Source organism: Spodoptera frugiperda, chromosome 7 (assembly GCF_023101765.2).
Source record: "Spodoptera frugiperda isolate SF20-4 chromosome 7, AGI-APGP_CSIRO_Sfru_2.0, whole genome shotgun sequence".
NCBI classification, from domain to species: Eukaryota; Metazoa; Arthropoda; class Insecta; order Lepidoptera; family Noctuidae; genus Spodoptera; species Spodoptera frugiperda.
The window spans coordinates 9113531-9132325 of record NC_064218.1 but is presented as its reverse complement, the minus strand read 5'-3'; the positions used below and the strand labels follow the sequence as shown (position 1 = coordinate 9132325).

The 18795-nt window shown below is 35.4% G+C and overlaps 2 protein-coding genes across 2 annotated transcripts; one reads left to right on the top strand and one right to left on the bottom strand.

Annotated features, from left to right (window-relative positions):
- Nucleotides 1-380: 380 nt before the first annotated feature.
- On the bottom strand, nucleotides 381-2155 carry LOC118266282 (ATP-dependent (S)-NAD(P)H-hydrate dehydratase). The gene is made up of 2 exons (XM_050694770.1): nucleotides 1781-2155; nucleotides 381-1279 (listed from the first exon to the last, which is right to left on the bottom strand). The coding sequence occupies exons 1-2, from the start codon at nucleotides 2021-2023 to the stop codon at nucleotides 482-484; spliced, it is 1041 nt and encodes a 346-aa protein (XP_050550727.1). The 5' UTR covers nucleotides 2024-2155; the 3' UTR covers nucleotides 381-481.
- Nucleotides 2156-2419: 264 nt separating this feature from the next.
- On the top strand, nucleotides 2420-18270 carry LOC118265926 (muskelin). Its single transcript, XM_035579215.2, has 15 exons — nucleotides 2420-2585; nucleotides 2795-3007; nucleotides 5012-5213; nucleotides 5732-5924; nucleotides 7625-7800; nucleotides 8344-8464; nucleotides 8971-9157; nucleotides 9577-9616; nucleotides 10047-10210; nucleotides 12035-12173; nucleotides 12603-12794; nucleotides 13217-13375; nucleotides 14363-14617; nucleotides 14955-15110; nucleotides 15376-18270. Exons 1-15 carry the CDS (start codon nucleotides 2506-2508, stop codon nucleotides 15610-15612), a joined length of 2514 nt encoding a protein of 837 aa, XP_035435108.2. The 5' UTR covers nucleotides 2420-2505; the 3' UTR covers nucleotides 15613-18270.
- The last annotated feature ends 525 nt before the right edge of the window (nucleotides 18271-18795 follow it).

Genomic DNA, 18795 nt, shown 5'->3' with positions numbered 1-18795 from the left:
ACAATCGATCGATTGAGATTCATTTTTACTGGAGAAGGAATATGGCCTAGCAGCCCATACAATATTAACGGATTCAGCCTAAAAGAAAAGTAAAATTGACCTATAAACTATGGTATTTTTCCAATCTAATGATCCTATTTTAAATAATAAAAAAGCGTTTTATTCGATTTTAACAATTCAAAGTAAATTCAATGTAACTTATTATAGGTAATAATAAGTTTCAACTTTTTTTTACAGTTACCAAAACATTTCATGCACTTTAACGAGTTATTTACAATATTAAAAACAATTTATTAATGTCGCAAATGCTTTCCATTAGGAGTCCCGGATGCTTAGGGTTGATAAACTTTAAAAATTAATGATTAAATAAAAAAGCATGATTATTTAATAATACTTTATTTTAATTAAAAATAAGTTTTCTTGTTTGTGTTGCTCGGTTTCTTATTAATCTTTTCATTAGGTGGGTATAGTAGGAATTCTGTTAATAGTATGTGGTATTCGCATTCACATTATTGCAATCAGAAACAGAACTTGATGTTGATCCCAATGAAAAAGTTGACTCAAAAGCCGAATGAATTTGATTAATCATATCTGATGCCAACGTCGATTGTCCGTAAATTAAGTAGGCTTTATAGTTACTCATTCTAGTGATTTTTGCTGCTGCATACGCAGCAACACTTTGTGCGAGTTGCGTACGGCTTTCATGTTCACAGAGTTCTTTGTTCAAAGCCCAATGGTAAAATGTGCCCAGAGCTCCAGATAGTATATCACCTTGTCCTCCAACTCGACGCGATGAACCTCCACCCGTGGCTGTCCAGCTGTAGGATGTCATATTTGTGTAGAACTGATCTTTATCACCTTTAACCAATACAGCTACGCAGTTTCCCCAATAATTGTACCAGTTACTATCGTTTTTAGAAACAGCTTCCATTAGTCTGTTCGCCTCTCGTAGGTTTGGTGTCATGATCACTCCAGGACATGGATAATCTTTGATTAAAGATGTGTTTTTGGATATAGCAAAAAGACCATCTGCATCAATAACTAGGGGTTTTTTCAGTCTTCTACAATCTTCAATAACATCAGAAATTAACTGTATTGTGTCGGGTTCTCTACCTAATCCAGGTCCGATGACGACGACATCCATTTTGGGTAAAAGTGAGCTGATTTTTGATGCATATTTAGGGCTCAAATAAGGGTATACTATGAGATCTGGACTATAAGTCTTTATAACATATGCAGCACTCTCCGTTGTTATAACATAAGCTAAGTCTCCTCCAACCTGAAAGTTAACTTTTATTTTATTTCATTTTAATCAACCAGTAACAAAGAATATAAAAGAGCTAATAGGTACTTTTTATTATTATCTAATAATTATTAATTATTTTTATCTAATTATTTATTCAAAATATGACACACTTTTGTGTGACAATCAATTACCATCAACGTAATTGTATGTTGCATCAATTTACTCTTATTTGGATACTTATTATAAAAAGTGAGGACTTGCGTCAGTGCACATGGGTGGTTAATAATGGTCATATATTTAATCACATGCACGATAAGTATATAAAGAAATGCCATATTATTATTGTTATTCCTATAAAAAATCAACGTTAAATTGGTTTTTTAAAAAGTATACATGCAACATGAATTTAATTTATCATTAGGAGTACCTACCGTATATATAAACATATAAAAAAATCATGTATGTGTATATTTTTTCAACTTTTTGTGAGTTCATAAAGTGTTAAATTAAACCTGTTAACATTAAAATGCCTACCTTTAATGACGTGATTGCTGAGAAATACGGTGCTCCTGTATACTCTATGGAACCACCAATTACTCCTATTTTGCCCGCATCTCCTTTAACTTTTCCAATTTTGTCAGGAACAATTGCTTTACTGAGAAGTCTAAAAGTATTTGGTTGAAGCTTACTGTCTAAGAAATTGCATCGGTCTTCAATTTCATCACAGCTTATTATAAATATTAATTCAAATACTACAAAAAGAAAATTAAGTTTCATATTTAAGAATTGAAAAGTCAATCACCGATCACTAACGTAGTGTACTGGTAGTTTCTTACTTGGTAATATCGTTAAAACTTTGTTATCAACTGGTTATTTGTGTACAGTGACTTTTATTTTATATACATACGACACACGTAATATTTATAGGTGAAGGTCATAATGAAAAATTGTTTTAAACCATTTTAATGTGAAAGACTTGACAAAAAAAAAATCAAAAGTGCTAGTAAAACGTTGTATATTATACATTATAAATTATAAATAAAATACATCAACCTAAATAAATAAAATGTAAAATATGTATTAAATGTGCATCTTTCTCGGTTGTGATTTCTGAACGATTCCTCGATTATTATAAATCTTAAAATCACGAATGTGATATTATGGCAACACTTTCGTAACTTGTCAAAGTCAGTCGGCCGTGGCTCTGAAATAACAACAAAAATTTTTCTCCTGCTATTTTGGTGTAATATTACATCAAAATGGACGATAATTATGAGACTGTAAAATTGTGCTATACAGTCCACCGATACTCCAGCTACAGTAGTAATTATATTCCAGAGTACGTGTTTGTTTTATACTTTATTATGCATTTTCAATTTCGTTTGTGAAAAAGAAATCCCGGTTCGTGGTATTTATTCGTGTTGTTTGCCGAGCATTTGAGATTTGATGCGATAACTTCTTGTTTTGTGTGTGTTAGAGTAAATATACTTGAGATTGGTAAGTCGTTTTTGATATTATATGAAGTAAAATGACCACTTTTATTTTCAGGAATATAATGGTAAATAACCCCACTGACCAGCTGTCGAGATGGTTCACTGATAGCAACTCGCCATCCCAGTACATAATGCTGAAATTAAAGAGTCCATCGATTGTGGAGTCAATAAAATTCGGCAAATACATAAAAGCCCATGTGAGTGATCTGAAGAAATTTCAAATTTTTGGTGGAGCAGAAGAAAACAATTTATCTTTATTGTTAACAGCGTAAGTACAGACACATTTAATACTAATTACTTAAATAAAATAGTTTAATTGAAAGGAACTACCCTAATTCCCAAATTAACATATAAAAGTATTTAAAATAGAACTGTTACTTCAATCTTTATATTTAGAATTCAATTCAATTCAATGATAACAATGATAGATCAACAATAATTGCTAATTTCTTCACATTTTCATCCATATTGCTTGTGAAGTTTATACTCATAATGGTCTTAAAAGGAAACTGATATAAGACCATGGTCACTACCCACGGACTAGAGCAATCAGGAAGCTGTAACAATTTGACAACAAAACATAATATATTGCTTCTATAAAGCTATATACTAGTTGAAGGTCACAAATACTAGTTTGGCATCTAAATAAAACTGTGTAGATTAGATTTTGAATCTATTAGTTAAGTTTTCTACCTTTTTCTTTGACTACCCACTAAAGTGTAGCCATAACTTAAAGCATGGTATTTCTTTCCAGAAATAATTATTCAAGGTCAACAATTTTTTAATATCTAAACAAACTGTAGATTACATGTTTATTAATATTTTAGGGATTTATTTTGACTATATGTTAAAGTAAAACAACTATGCAGTATGGTATTTTTGTTACTCCGATTTGTCAAAGATAGTTATTTAGTCAGATATATGCCGTATTTTTGCTATTCCAATTTGCTAAAGTTTAGACATAGTAGTTATTTAGTCTATAATATTTGTTTCTCGGTGTCTTAACAAAACAAGGGTTGGTCCCTTTTTTTTTTTAATCCTTTCAGTTTCATGTTTCATGTTTTATTTTTTTTCTGTGGGTAGTCCTCACTAAATTGAAATTGTTATTATGATTTACCAAAAACAATGAGTAAAGGTCAAAATAATTGTTTATAGGTACCTTAACAAATCTGTGCCTTTATCTTCAAACCTTTGTTTTTGTTTATTACCTGCTAAGCAGGTAGTAATAGTTAGCATGGTATTTTCGTAAGTTGGAGCATCAAAATACCATGGACAACAGAAGTATGGTATTTTCTATACAACTAAAGTATACAAAATGCAAAATACCATGCAGATGACCATATGTTATAAGATAATAAAGTACTATATTTTTAATTCCTAATACAAAAATACTATGCAGAATATAAGCATAATAATTTTGTACACAATATAAAATATCAAAAGAAATTGGATTTGGTCATAATATTTAACGTAACAAAATACCATGCTACGATGCAATGGGTCCTATTTATGCTAATGTAACTCACAGACAGATAATTCCCTATTTTTTGCATTAATTGCACTTAAATAAACTAACTTAGAAGGAAAGGAAGTATTGTCTTTTATCATTATCATAGTGAGCCCATTTCCATCTAATATTAATAATAATTAATTATTAATTGGTTTTTTATCAGATAGTTGTAATAATTATCATCATTAATTACATAATATCTAATAAAAAGTGATATGGCATCCAAAAAAATCACAGCACAAAATGCAAGTTTTCAAAGCATTTAAAAAACGATTAGAATTATTTTAAATTATTGATATATCACATAGCTGTAGCGATGGAATTGCTGGGCAGTTAATGCAAAAAGCAGCACTTCAAATAAGTAATTTAAATACCCTGTTTAATTCGTGCTAATAATTAAATAATGTTTATTTGTGAATTTAGTTAGAAAATTAATAATCTCATATATAGTTTCCTATTATTGAAGTACAAAGACAGTATTTTCAATCAATATCAATACCTATGTGTATAAAAAAATTATAATTGTTACTATCACCTAAAACCCTTACTACTACTACAAAATTTAAATTACTACTCGTAATATAAATTTAAACAATACAAGTTTCCTGGCCGCAATAATTGTAATCGAGAGCGAACGGGACGAAGACGGGGGATGGGGGAGGGGGTTGCCTGACGGTTCAATCAGAGGCTCGCATTAGCACTACCCCTTACCCTGCGTCCCGCTTGCGTAAAGGTATTTTAAATAAGATTTTACACTTCCAGTGGCCTCAAGAAGGATAGCACGTCAGAGGTATTTCGATTGCGGTGCAGAACAGCAGAGGGTCTGTACCTCCCCATACAATACTTAAAGATAGTTCCGCTACAGTCGTGGGGCCCTGCTTACAACTACACCATTTGGTACGTCGAACTGAATGGCAAGAACCAAGAGCAAATAATAAGTAACGCAATGGAAACGATTAATTTGGTAAGTATCATATTTATCTTTATTAAATTAATTCGTTGACTATAATGTTATGGTATTTTCTTTTTATTTAATTAATGTGCATTGGTATTTGTGAGAAATGTACTGCTTTGGATGACTTGGTATTCTTTATAGCTTTTTATTTATTAAGCTACTTTACACTTCTTCGCAAAACATAGTATTTCAAAGCTTCTATAAGCCAGTGGCATTTGTTTTCTTTTTCCTAGCCTTCAGTTGGTTTTCTAATGGTTTTTAAAGATAGTAGTCTATCTTTAAAAACCATTAGCGAACCCGGTGAACTCCGTTTCTCCACCAATGATTTTCCCTGATTTCCTGCTTTTCTCTTGATTTTTTCCTGAATTTTCTTTGCTGTAAACCTCACGGAGCCCGAGACCTTTCCAACGAATGCAAAACCGTGGAAATCGGTTCGTGCGTTCTGGAGTTACAACGTTAGGAAGGAAAACCCAATTTATTTTTATATAATAGATTATAATGTTAAATATAAATAATTTTATTTTCAGAGAAAGGAAGAAGAGGCCGTACGTTTGTTGCTGAAACATTTACGGCGGCGACGGTATAAGGACGCTTTCGAAGCACTATCGCGTGAAAGTGGAGTTCAGCTCGAAGGGCCCTTGCAGTCCAAGCTATGGAACGCTCTCGTGGAGAAGGGAGATTTCAAGTTGGCAGAGCAAATTTTCGATGAGGCGGTCGCAGGTGAGATATTGTTTTTATTTTAGTATACTTCTGGACTTTTGAAATCTCTGAACTGCAAAGTTCTTAGGTAGCATATGTAATATCATAAACTCTTTAATCTTTATAGATTCTCAAGAAAAGAACTATCAAGTATAAACCTTCTTGTATTGTAGGTAATGGGGTTGTTGTTTAAAAAAAACGTAATTTCAGAGATTCAGACTCCGCGCTATACTTAACAGAAATTTCACGAAATTTAAAAAGCCCCATAATATTTCGCTCGCCCAGGGTATCAAATCCGAGACAGTTACAATTGTTCAATTTTGTTATATTAGTATTATAGATATATAGCGAGCTGGAGCCCCGGTTAGGTAGTGACAACCCTTGCTCGACAATAAGCGTAACTCTATTATAGTCTCGCATCGCATATATATTTTTCCTGATTATTTTTTTGCTATAAACCTCACGCAAAGGCCTTCTCCAATCTTCTCCATTCAGGCCTTTCTATGGCCACTCTAACCCAAGTGATTCCCGCAACCTGTCTGATGTCGTCGACCCACCCTTATTTTTATTTTTTTTTCTTCCACGACGAAGTGGAGGAAGAGCGCATTGATAAGCGTTTAAGTAAAAAGGCTATAAATAAATTAATAAACCTCACAGCCGGAGACCTTTCCAACGAATGTAAAACCGTGAAAATCGGTTTATGCGTTCTAGAGTTATAGCGTCAGGAGGGAAAACCCGACTTAGTATTTTTATATTATAGATAAGATATTTTAGACTTTAGATTTTGGTATAAGCTTCCTAAATTCCAATGATAATGTCGTAGTTATTACTAGTTATATAAATTGTACATAACTAGTTTAAACAAGATCAACCTAATGTTTTCTAACTGTAACATTACCTATTGTAACCACTAACTATTCATACTAAATTATATTGTGATAAAATTATAACTCTGCTAATTGATTTTTAATTATTGTCAATATTCAAGTTTTGAATGAAATAACTTTGCTATTATGATTTACGAAATAGAGCCTTTTTTGATAACTGGGGGATTGATAACCTTCAAAAGGCGCCTAGCTTTCTGGGGATAAAAGACTAAGGAGTGTGGGATTTTTGCCTAGTAACATACAGACGGACCATGCAGACTTGGTTTTAACCATTTGACAACTTAAACTAACTTATGTATGAACTGTATAACATCCTACCACTAATAAATATTATAAATGTAAAAGTTTGTGTGTTGTTGATGTACGTTTGTCTCTTTCACGCAAAAACATTAACAGCAAACTTAAGGAATCTAATGAATAAATAACGCAATACTACGTTTAATTCTGATGTCGCGGGATAAACCACATGTAGGACCTAGTGATGTACATATATAAGTGTATCTATTATTGCACTGATTTCTGTGACAGGTATTTTCCTAGTACAGAGGTCAGAGTTTTACTATGCCATTATGATTTGTATCGAATTAATGTATACTTGTGTTCTCCTTTTGCGTAATAAAGATTATTATGTATAACTAGCTGACCCGGCAAACTTTGTACTGTCTCAAACATTTTTTTTTCTCACCTTTTAGACCTGCCCTGAACTTTCACAAATAATTCAAGACCAAAATTAGCCAAATCGGTCCACCCGTACTCGAGTTTTAGTGAGACTAACGAACAGCAATTGGTTTAATAGAGATGTAATATTTCATTATGTATAATGTAATATTTCAGAGGGTGAATTGGACTGGTACCTCAGCTGGCAGCCGTACAGCCCGCAGTGGCGGCAGATGTCGGCGTGCTCCACGCAGGTGGAGGACCGGCTGTGGAGCGGGGAGGCACCGCCCGCGCCCCCCGCGCGCCAGCACGACCTGCTCTGTGCCGACCGGGACCCCAGGCCTGATACCGCGGTGAGTACTCCTGTACCTAGCTTTTTTTTGAGGGGGGAAAATCATCCAATGACTTCTCCCGCCTTGGGTGAGGCGGGAGAGAGTGTCAGACTCTTACTGACTAAAAACCATCCTGTTCATTCTCCTGCTTCGAGCCGGAGCCCCGGTAACCTTTTACGTTGTCCGCAAACCTGTACCTGGCTAACATTTCGTCATCATCTTCGATGGCAATGATGAAGCATGACGTTGCTGCAATTAAACAGTATCCTACATAGTCCGCAACGTATTTGTGATACCTCTGATGTTGCAGATGGCAAGTCGGGTTTTTTTCTTGAAAGAAAAATCTTAGAATACCTATTTTTCCGTTATACTGATACTCTCACGTCTAAGTATAAGAAAATGATAAAACTAAATTAAACTGAAATTACGTTATAACAGAACTCCAAACTAAAATCTCGTATTCTCAGTTAATCCAATTTTCTTTGCAACTTTTTAGTTCGAAACCTTGTTATGATAATTTTCATCCTATTGCCAAGTACTTAAACCCCATTTTCCATTGTACAGGAAGCGCCAGTTAACGGCGCGGATCATAGCGAGCCGTGCGAGAGCGCAAGCGCAGGAGGCTTGATGTACAACAAGCCCGGGCCGCGCGGCGGACATCAGCTCGTCGTGGACGCTACTACTGGTAATATTTTTTTTTTTTTTTTGTTAAATGATAATTTACATACATTACATAGTATTAAAATTGGAAATTCATGTATGTTATTATTAGAACTTGAGACAGGATATTTACCATGTTTATTTATGTCGATGAGTTTCCGTGATCATGGCGACAGTGTCGAAATATCGGAAACTCATCGACATAAATAAACATGGTAAATATCCCGTCTCAAGTTCTAATAATAGTGTTAGTGACCATGTCAGTTTAAAAACTTATATTCCTCTATGTATTCGAATGCTCGATTCGGGAACTTTAAAAAACGTTTTAAAAAGAAAAATTCTTTCGTTATCATTCACTTTTACACCGAACGTAATCCTACTTACGTTACTGAGAAAATTTTGAAGTATTGACGACAATACCTCTATATTGCTTTCTTCTTGTGGCACCAAAAAAACGTCATTGTAGGTAATCGCTCATAAAACCGGCTGACGAGATATAAAAACGAATAATACTAATATAATTTCCACCAGGAACCCTATATCTCTTCGGAGGGTGGAACGGATCAGAGGATTTGGATGACCTCTGGTCATTCTGCACGACCAGCGAGCGCTGGACTCTGCTGTGTAAGCACAGCGGGGAGGTTGGAGGCCCATCTCCACGGTCATGCCATAAAATGGTCTTCGATCCCGTCAACCGACGTCTCTTCACACTGGGCAGGTACGTGGCAAATATTATTAGAATTAGGTATACGATAAAAAAAAAACGAAAATTTTAATCCAAAGTGTACGCTGCTCGTGAATATGAGTCCCGGTGTGACTTGAAAATAGTAGAACTTCTCTTTAACTCGTCTAATAGCCCTAAAATTATGCCTACTTTAAGATACACGAATTTTATAGTTTGATTTTAATTTATAACTAGTTCACTTGTGTTTATATTTAGTTATATTTCAATTTATCTACGATTTCGTATGAACATTACACTAATCAACTGATTGATTGACGTACGATTTTATTTTGTTACTTATTATTTTTCTTTTATCTATATCATATTGTGTTTGGAATTCTTAAACAAATTCATTATAACTTGCGAACAAACACTACTGTTTACCTTTTTATAATAATTGTCTCTTATTGCAGATACCTGGATAATGCTCAGCGTATCCCTACGAACATGAATGTAAGTTCATTTTACCTTATTTACTAGAAAAATACATTTTTACAGTAAATTAGAATGGTCCACAGAGGTCTAGGATCATCGGTCATAGAATGTAGGACCTATGGGCCTATTACCGGTATAGTACAAGCCGGCAAACGAGCAGTAAGGTCACTTGATGGTAATTAATCCGCGCCGGTTACTCGCAACACTAGAGGAATTCTAAGTGCGTTGCCGGCCTTTTGGGGATTAGAGATTTTAGAATTGGAAAGTTAGGGGACTGGAAATTGAAAATTCGGAATGGAGGTGGGAGGATTGGGTCCCTCACACTTCAAAATATAACGCAGGCGTTGTTTCACGCTGGCTTCCTGTAAGGCCGTGATATCACTCCTATCAACATTCGTGCTGAAGCAATACTTGAAATTAATTTTAATGTGATTATGTTCCCCCCCAGAGCGACCTGTACGTATACGACATCGCTAGTGGCGCGTGGAGCCTGGTCTGCGCGGACACGAGCGCGGCGGGCGGGCCGCGCCTGGTCTTCGACCACCAGATGTGCATCGACGCCGACACGCAGACCATCTATGTGTTCGGGGGCAGGGTGCTGCCCGCCAACACGTATGTACCACTTTATTATTCACTATTGTCGATGTTAATCCGACATTTTTGTTTAAAGATAGACTGTTGACGTTAATTCGACCGAGGTATTAATTTTGGTCATTAGAGACGGAGTTTTCAAGTAGATGTAAATTACACTGGTCAACAAAAAAACAGTTTTTGTGTGTAACATGAAAACTTTTGTCTAATTATGTTTCGAGCAAGAATAAGGATAATAGGAATGAAAACAAAATGTTCCAAATACGAATAGTTTTCTTGTAATTCGAATTTTAAATATTTTAGAAAATGTCAATATTTTTTGACCAAGTGAAGTTATTCCTCTATATTGCAATAATAAAATCGGGATAACCTTAAGATTTTCTTTTATATTTTGCTTCAGGGATGTCTCGTTGTAATATCCAACAATAATCCGCCAGCATACGTGGACTCCACTTGCCTTGATATCTTTTTTCTATAGTAGAAGTATCTTAGTGGAATCTTTCACCGTGTTCATCGCTAACGGCCCAGATTTTCAAGAAAGAAGACTAAATTTGAATGTACAAAATGTATTTTCAACGACATATTACACCCTAAAGCCTTATACATAGATAAAAGTTGCTCAACAATACTTTCATAGTCATTCGATCGGTGGTTTCCGAGAAAAGTTTTGAGTCACTTTCATGAAAGATTCCCAAGCTGATTTTTCCAAATCGCTTAGTTTTTTTTTTAATATGTTATCTTTCATTAATTGCCTGATATGAGGACTTAAAGATTAAGCTTTAACTTTAAGCTTTTTGGAAGTCAGGATCTAAAATTTCGTCTTCGATTGTTTCCGGTGTAGCGGACAGATCGGAACTTTTAGGTGGGTCTGGTATGGGTAGTTCCTCATTGTGAGGGACTGGTGTTTTAGCAGATGACTGGTTAGGATACTTAATTTTACTTTTTGTTTTAATTGTAATACCTTTTGTATCAGTTAAACAGAAATAACAATCAAATGAGTGGTTCGTTGGTTCCGTCCAAGTCATCGGAATTGCAAATGGCATAAATCGAGATCGCTTTGCCCAACCAGTAAGATGAGCCACACATGTAACACAGCATATATGTGGAACCCACGCTTTGTCTTGTTGTCCGATAGCAAAGCCAAAATACTGTTCATATAACTTGGTTACTAAAGGTGTCAAATTTCTTCGCTGAGTTTTAAAAGTAATGTGTCCACATATATAACAAAACTTGTCAGGATCATTTATACACTTTCTTGACATTGTATAAGAATCACTTAACTCATAAAAGAGTAAACATAACTACGCTCTTCAAATATTAAATACTCTGAATGTGAAAATAAAACTAAATCACGGTTAATCTTAAATTTTATGGGTAGTAGCTGTAACACAAAAACAAGACCTGATGGAATCAAAGTAAATATAGTTTTTATATAAGGGTAGGTAGGTAATTCAAAAATAGTAAGCACCTTTCTTGTTACAAATTTTTGTTGACCAGTGTTATTATTAAATTGTTTTTTATCTTTTTCAATTTCAAGGAGAACAAATAATGTAACCACTTTATACTAATAATATTACCTATGTTAACGAGCTATGAGATGTAATAGATCTTTAGGGTGTTACCACACCTATCGATCGACATCGACCAATCGTATCTATCGACATCGACCAATCGTATCTATCGACTATCCATCGATTGATGTGGTAGAAACTATCGATCGACGTCGACTAATCCATTCTACCATCGATCGATAGTATCGATCGACCATCCCTCGAATGGTGTGGTAGCACCCCTTTGTGTTTATTACCATAATAGTATGTATACTGACCCTGTTTGTGGTTCCAGTGAGGAGGTGGTGAGCCCGCAGTACTCCGGTCTGTTCGCGTACTACATCGCGACCAACACGTGGCAGCTCGTGCTCAGCGACCGACACGACCTCAACGCGCCGCAGGCTCGCGTCTCGCACTCCATGCTCTTCCACCCCGTACGTTTAAGATTTTAAGTTACATAATAATATTTTAAATAGTTATCCTTTTTATGTCTGTATTTTTATCGATAAAGTAATGGGATAAACGGAAAAGAGTAGAAAAGTAGTAACTTATCTGTCTATGTTTTTGATTCATATCACTTTTAGATAAAATAGTGCTAATATTATTTTATTACGAGGATGCCCGAGTAGTTTCGAATTCAATCGGAGCTCTTAGTAAAGAGTTGAGTGGTGAAGTTTTACCCAAGTTTCCATAGTACATAAATATTATGTTGTTTTTGGTTTTATGAACCTTCTTTAGAATTGGATATTCCTTTCTACGCAAACAAACAGTTTTATCATAGAATTACTTTCCCTGTTATTAACGCGAAAAAGCCAGTTTTATTATATGGCAATTCTTAACCATCCTCTATTTATGGTGCCCAGGTCCAGCGGCGCCTGTACATGTTCGCGGGGCAGCGCAACAAGGAGCACCTGGTGGACCTGTGGTGGTGGGACGTGGCCACCGGGCGCTGCGGGGCGCTCTGCCGGGCCACCGCCGCCCCCCCACCCCCACAGGCCGGGTTCACGCAGCGGGCCACGCTCGACCCCGACACCGATGAACTCTTCGTTCTCTCTGTAAGTACTATGTTTATTATATGTTCTTCTGGTTCATAGATACATGTCATTAGATATCTTTTGATTTGAAATAATAGAGATTCATTGAAAAATTGGTATTATTTACCCAATTTCAGTTCAAGTTGAAATGTTACATTAATCTTAACAATCTGCATGTTTTTGAGAAATTGAAGATTATAATTTACATTGACAGATCTAATCGGTATACATATTTTTTTTAACTTTCACGCAATACATTCGTTGCAATTTTTTCAACATTCACACTACAGTTTATTCAATCGTTAATATTTAAAACTATTATCTAGAAAACACCTCATTATTCTTTATTCATTTACTCTATTAAACAAAAAGAAACCTTAAAACCAACAAAACAAAGTTCAAAATTCATTCCCCATACCATAATCCACCAATATTTGTACCAGGGTATGAGCAAAGAGAAGGACAAGCGCGTGTACAACAGTCTGTGGGTGTTCTCGCTGCGGCGCCTGACGTGGTCCTGCGTGTACCGGAACGACAGCGTCGCGCCCAACGAGCCACGGCCACGGTTCGCGCACCAACTCGTCTATGATCCTGTTAAGAAGGTGAGGCTTTTGAAGATATTTAATTGTTAATATGTAGTTATATTATTATGTTATCAAGAATTCACTTTATGGAAATTATGAACGACGTATTATTAAGTTTTTGGTAACTGGATATGACTAATAAACTTACTGCTGCACTCAGAGACATATAATGGTTACTTAAACTATTCCTTAGTAACGTAAGGAGTGGGTTAAGTAACCATTAAATGACTCTGAGTGCGGCAATTAATGAAGTAGAATTTGTGCCAAGCGAAAGAAAACTACAGTTTCATATAATTAACAAAAACTGAAAGTACAGTAGAATCCGGTTATAACGACTACCAAGGGACCGGTGACATTACGTCGTACTAACCGGAAGTCGTATTAAACGAACAGAAAAAAGTTTTTTTTTATATAACAGATATTACAGTTAAATGCCCGTTTAGGTGATGAGCAGATAAAAAAACTCATTTTAATCAAAATAGTTATTTATTAATTATTCAAATTATGTAAGGATGTGTAATGTACGTACATAATGTACCGCTTTCTTATATGGAAGTGTAAATCTATTCTAACAACTTTACATTTAATGCAAATGGTCTGTAATTTTTGTTTATTTCTGGTTTTATTCGCGTTTTATCGCGTCATTTGGATTTACCTACAAATACGTACTGCCATAAAATAAACAGTCAATTTCCAATCAGAGGCGTCGCGCGGGGCGATATTTGAGATAGCTAATCATTTATTTCATTATTTTCTATGAATTATTTGTAAACACGGCAACGCTCGTCGTTTTGTCGTTGTAACCGGACAATTATGTGTGAAATTCGGTCGTTAAAAGCGGTTGGTTGTTGTAAGCGGAGTCGTAATAAACGAATGTCTATTAATGCAAGTTTATACTAAAACCAAACAAATGCCTAAACTTTCATTACATCTGCCTAAAGACTAAAATATCTCTGGTCGTATTTTTTTACATACAAATACTAAAATAGCCCATTCTTCCGCCAGATTCATTACTTGTTCGGCGGCAACCCGGGCAACCAGGGCAGTCCCCGCGTGCGGCTGGACGACCTGTGGGCGCTGCGCCTGCGCAGGCCTACACTACAGGGCCTGGTGCAGGCGGCGCGCGCCTCGCTGCGGGAGGCCCGCTACCGCGGCCTGGCCGCGCGGGCCAACAACGGCGACACCGACGCCGCCGTCGCCGCGCTGCACTACCTGCGGAACGATCTACACGACGCGCTCGACCATACTAATAAGGAACAGGTACGTTTGTATGGCTTATATTTGTATTAATTTGCTGTTGGTGTTTCCAATGGACTCTTAAACTTATTACTTTTTCATTACATATTCGTATTTCTAAAATCACTTATGAGATAAATAATATATCACATTATACATATAAATTTTTAACTTAGATAATTTGTGTAGGCTTTTGCCCTGCAGTGGGACGATCATGGCTGAAATCTAAATCTAATAATTTGTGTACCCAAATACCGCTTTAGTTTATTTTAATCGATTACTTGAGCATGGTCTTTGACATTAGAATTTCATTTCTTTTGAAAAAAAATGATTTTAACATGAAATATTGCACTTCCCGCAGGTGGCCCGGTTCCAGAGGCTGGCGACGGTCCTGTTCGCGGGCGCGGGCGGCGTGGAGGCGGCCCCGGCGCCGCTGTCCCCGCGCCGCACGCGCTCGCTCGCCCGCCGCCGCCGGAACATGCCCGCCGCCACCGACATCGCGCTGTCTCTCGCACAGGTATCTACTTACTGCCCACTTGTTACTTTATTTTTCAGTTTTATATTCTGTTTACTGAGTAATTCATTTATTAGCCATTCTACTCGGTTTTGCATTTGATCCTAAGATTGCCCTAATGGTTAATTGATTTTCTTCTTTTATATACATTTTCATAATGTAATCGTTTCGAATTTTATTTTACACTTAGAATTTAAAAATAAATCATATATCATTTGCACACTTACTACAGAGCAACTCAACTAAAAACATGATCTACGCTTTTCAGGTTTTAGGCGCGGATGAACCGTACCCAGAACCCACGCAGCCCTTCGAGGAAATAAAGGAACCAGCACCAGACACGTGGGACGTTGGTCCAGACGACGAGCTGCCCCCGGACCAGGAAGAGACTGACGAGTGGAATGCGCGGGCGCAGCGCATGAAGCTCTACGATTGGCTGTGTAGGTTCTTCAGACCTTCCGCCGTGCCGCCTAAGGGTGATATCGCAGATATGGTCATACTGTAAGAAGGTCCTAATCACGTTGTCGAGATACTCTTGTGTGTGATGATACTGACGGGCAGGTAACAATTACTTGGCAACTCTAACTACTGTAAGCTGTTTCGGTCTCTACTTTTGTAGCCTACGAAACTCATGCAATATACTGCATTTAATTTTAAGTCCTACCTCGACCCCTTAGTGTCGACTTTACAATAAAAATATAATTATAATAAGTTTGTCTTTAGTTACCTGCCTTCTTATCGAGCTTCTAAGATAACAGTCGTATCGTTATAAAGCAGTTAATTCAGGCATTTGTCAAGTGGAAGAACTTCTTACTTTCTTTATCAGTTACTATCATATTGGTTAACAATATGTAGAATAAACAACTCTCTGTATTTCCTAAATATGCGTAAATGGTACCCTATGACTATATCAACAATGTTTATACGTACGTATGACGTATAAATAATAAATATTTTAGTCATTTTTATCACAATTTCTTATGATTCTAGACTTGTTATTTTAATGCCGTATTTAATCGTATTTAATCACAAAACGTAGTTTGTAATGTAATATCATATCCGACTTAGATTTTATATTTGTATTCTTGTGGCCGCGAGATTTATGTGTTAAGTTAAATAATGTTTAATAAAATTGGCTTACCTATACGGTAGTGCTACTAAATGGAGATATTCCGCTATAATAAACTTGAGTAATGTTCTCGTTTGACTAAAATAAGTCTATAAAAAGTAACTGTTTGAGCAACTAATAAATAATATTTTATGCCATGGTCGACTGCATAAATTATCTTAAATAATGACTGACAAAGTCTTCACAAGTTTTGGTGCTCGTTGTATGAAGCATCTTGATGAAATTATGATTTATTTCATTTGTAAAAGCTAATTGATATTATTTCTTAAGTATAAGCATTGTAGCGTTGTCAAAAGACAGCTAGAAAATATATTTTAACAAATTATTTGTAATCTCGTTCTTACCCTCGTGGCCGCCATAATAACGAGTAATTCAATAAATAATGTATTAATTATTATAAATTATCGTAAAATAATAATTATGTAATCCATAATGCTACGTATTTCACTATTGACAATATTTTTATATACAAAAAATGCAATTGTTTTTAGTTTTCATTTTATACAAATATTGTATGAGCATTTTTTTAGTTATAAAATTAGTAATTAATAATTTGTTGCAAGATTGACATCATGAATTTGTTGGACATTCTGTTGCTACTTGCATTGTAAGACTTAAAAAAGCGCTCAAAATCACCAAAAGTGTTCACTTGATATAATAAACATACAATAAATAAATACATTCCCTGAAGATATAATACTCGCCAGTTACATCTAATAAAGCTTTCTTTCTTTTTTCTTCTGCCTTTCAAATCCATTCGAAATACGAATTGATGTTCAAGTTCTATATTCCCGCTCAACTTTAAATTCAGAATGCAGCAAATTCATTTTGCCAATGTTGCAAGACTTGCAAGTAATTTGTACATACAAGAATGCCTACTCGAAGCTAAGGATGAGTGTGAGCAATTAAGTGCAAATAAGAGGCTTTGTTACCTTCGTAACATTGTAAATAACTTTAATATACAAAGAATGTATCTAATAAGCGTGTACGTGTGTTCCCTTGAAGTCTAGTCAGCATTGAATACTAAGTTATACGCGATACATTCTCGACATTTATTTAAGTAAGATACAAAAGACATAATGCATTTCATTGTTGAGTATCATTAACTAACAGTTTGGGTGACATTTTTATCGTACTAATCTTTTTTGGCAGCTAAAGTTTGACGCAAAACAATGCAAGTTATATAGTCAGCTTTTTATTAGAATTAGAATAATGGGACGCGTAAGTTTAGTCTGTGATAAAATGGCTATATCTGTAAGTATAGTTAATGGAGTAAGGAGCCCGAGCGCGGGCCTTCGAGCTAGGGATTGTTGCCAAATTTTAGTAATACCACAGGGGATAATGTCTTCTGTATATTTTTATTTTACGTTCTATTTACCTAACAGTTACAAGAAAGTTTTAATTTTTTTTTAAATAAGAAACATTTGACTGTGTGCAGCATTTGGTTTCTTTGATAAGTTTTATAGCTACGTAGTGTTAAATTGATTAATATTTATGTGTAATCGTATGTTTAAGAATGGAGCAGTGAAGTCACTTTCTTTGTAGTATTTACACTATCGACCTGTTTCATGTGTCTCATAGCGTACATTATGATATCTCAAAGCATTTAGTTGGACATGTGCAGTTATAGAAAAAGCATTTAAGTTTTTAATGAGTCTCAAAAATGTAATGCTTTCTGCACTTACAACTAAGATGTAATGCGTAAATTGATATTATCTGTAGAGAAGCTCAATGTGAGGTTAGATTTTGTTTTAGTTTGAAATACTCCGGATGTACAAGCAGGTAGTGAGCATGTAATGTGCGCACACATTTATGTTGCTAGCTGTACATATATGACCCTAATACTCGACTGTATCTGTATATATTAGTGATGTATACGTAATTAAGTGAAATTACGTGCGTACAAGAGACGTCGTGTAAATATGCATTTTATTCGTGTAAGAGTAAATTATTTGTTTTCAATTTGTAACTTGATGCATTCTCAGTCTGTATGTACATAAATTATGCGAATTAAATACTTTCGTTTTATTCATACTTCATATTTTTTTTACTTAAACCCTAACATCCTATGTATGGAAATCTTTGGTAAGTCTTATGCAATCAATAGCAACACATTTAGAACCCAAGAGGTAAGGTAAGGCAAGTACACCCCTTTGCAATTCTGTGGAATCACTGGATTCGTAAATCTCGTATTTGATTTTGCATTTTCCTAGCTAAAAATAACGGAATTAGAAACCCCTTGTCTTTGAGAGACAGGGTCGAAGTAAACTTGTTTAGAAAAAATATCGAAATTTTCGTACACACCTGGCCGCCACCGTAACGACCAGGAAAAATGTGTAAAGACAGCATAGGGCAACAGGAGTAAAAAGGCACTGCGTACTAATTACATTCCCAAAACCCACTTTTCCCATGTAATAGGGAGTGAGGCTATTGCCATATACTGGGTACAATTTCAAACCCCGTGCTACTACCAAAATATTTTTCGGAAAACCGAACTAAACAGAAAGAATATTGTAGTTTTTTTATCGGACACAGTAAACGAGCAGACGTACCTGAAGG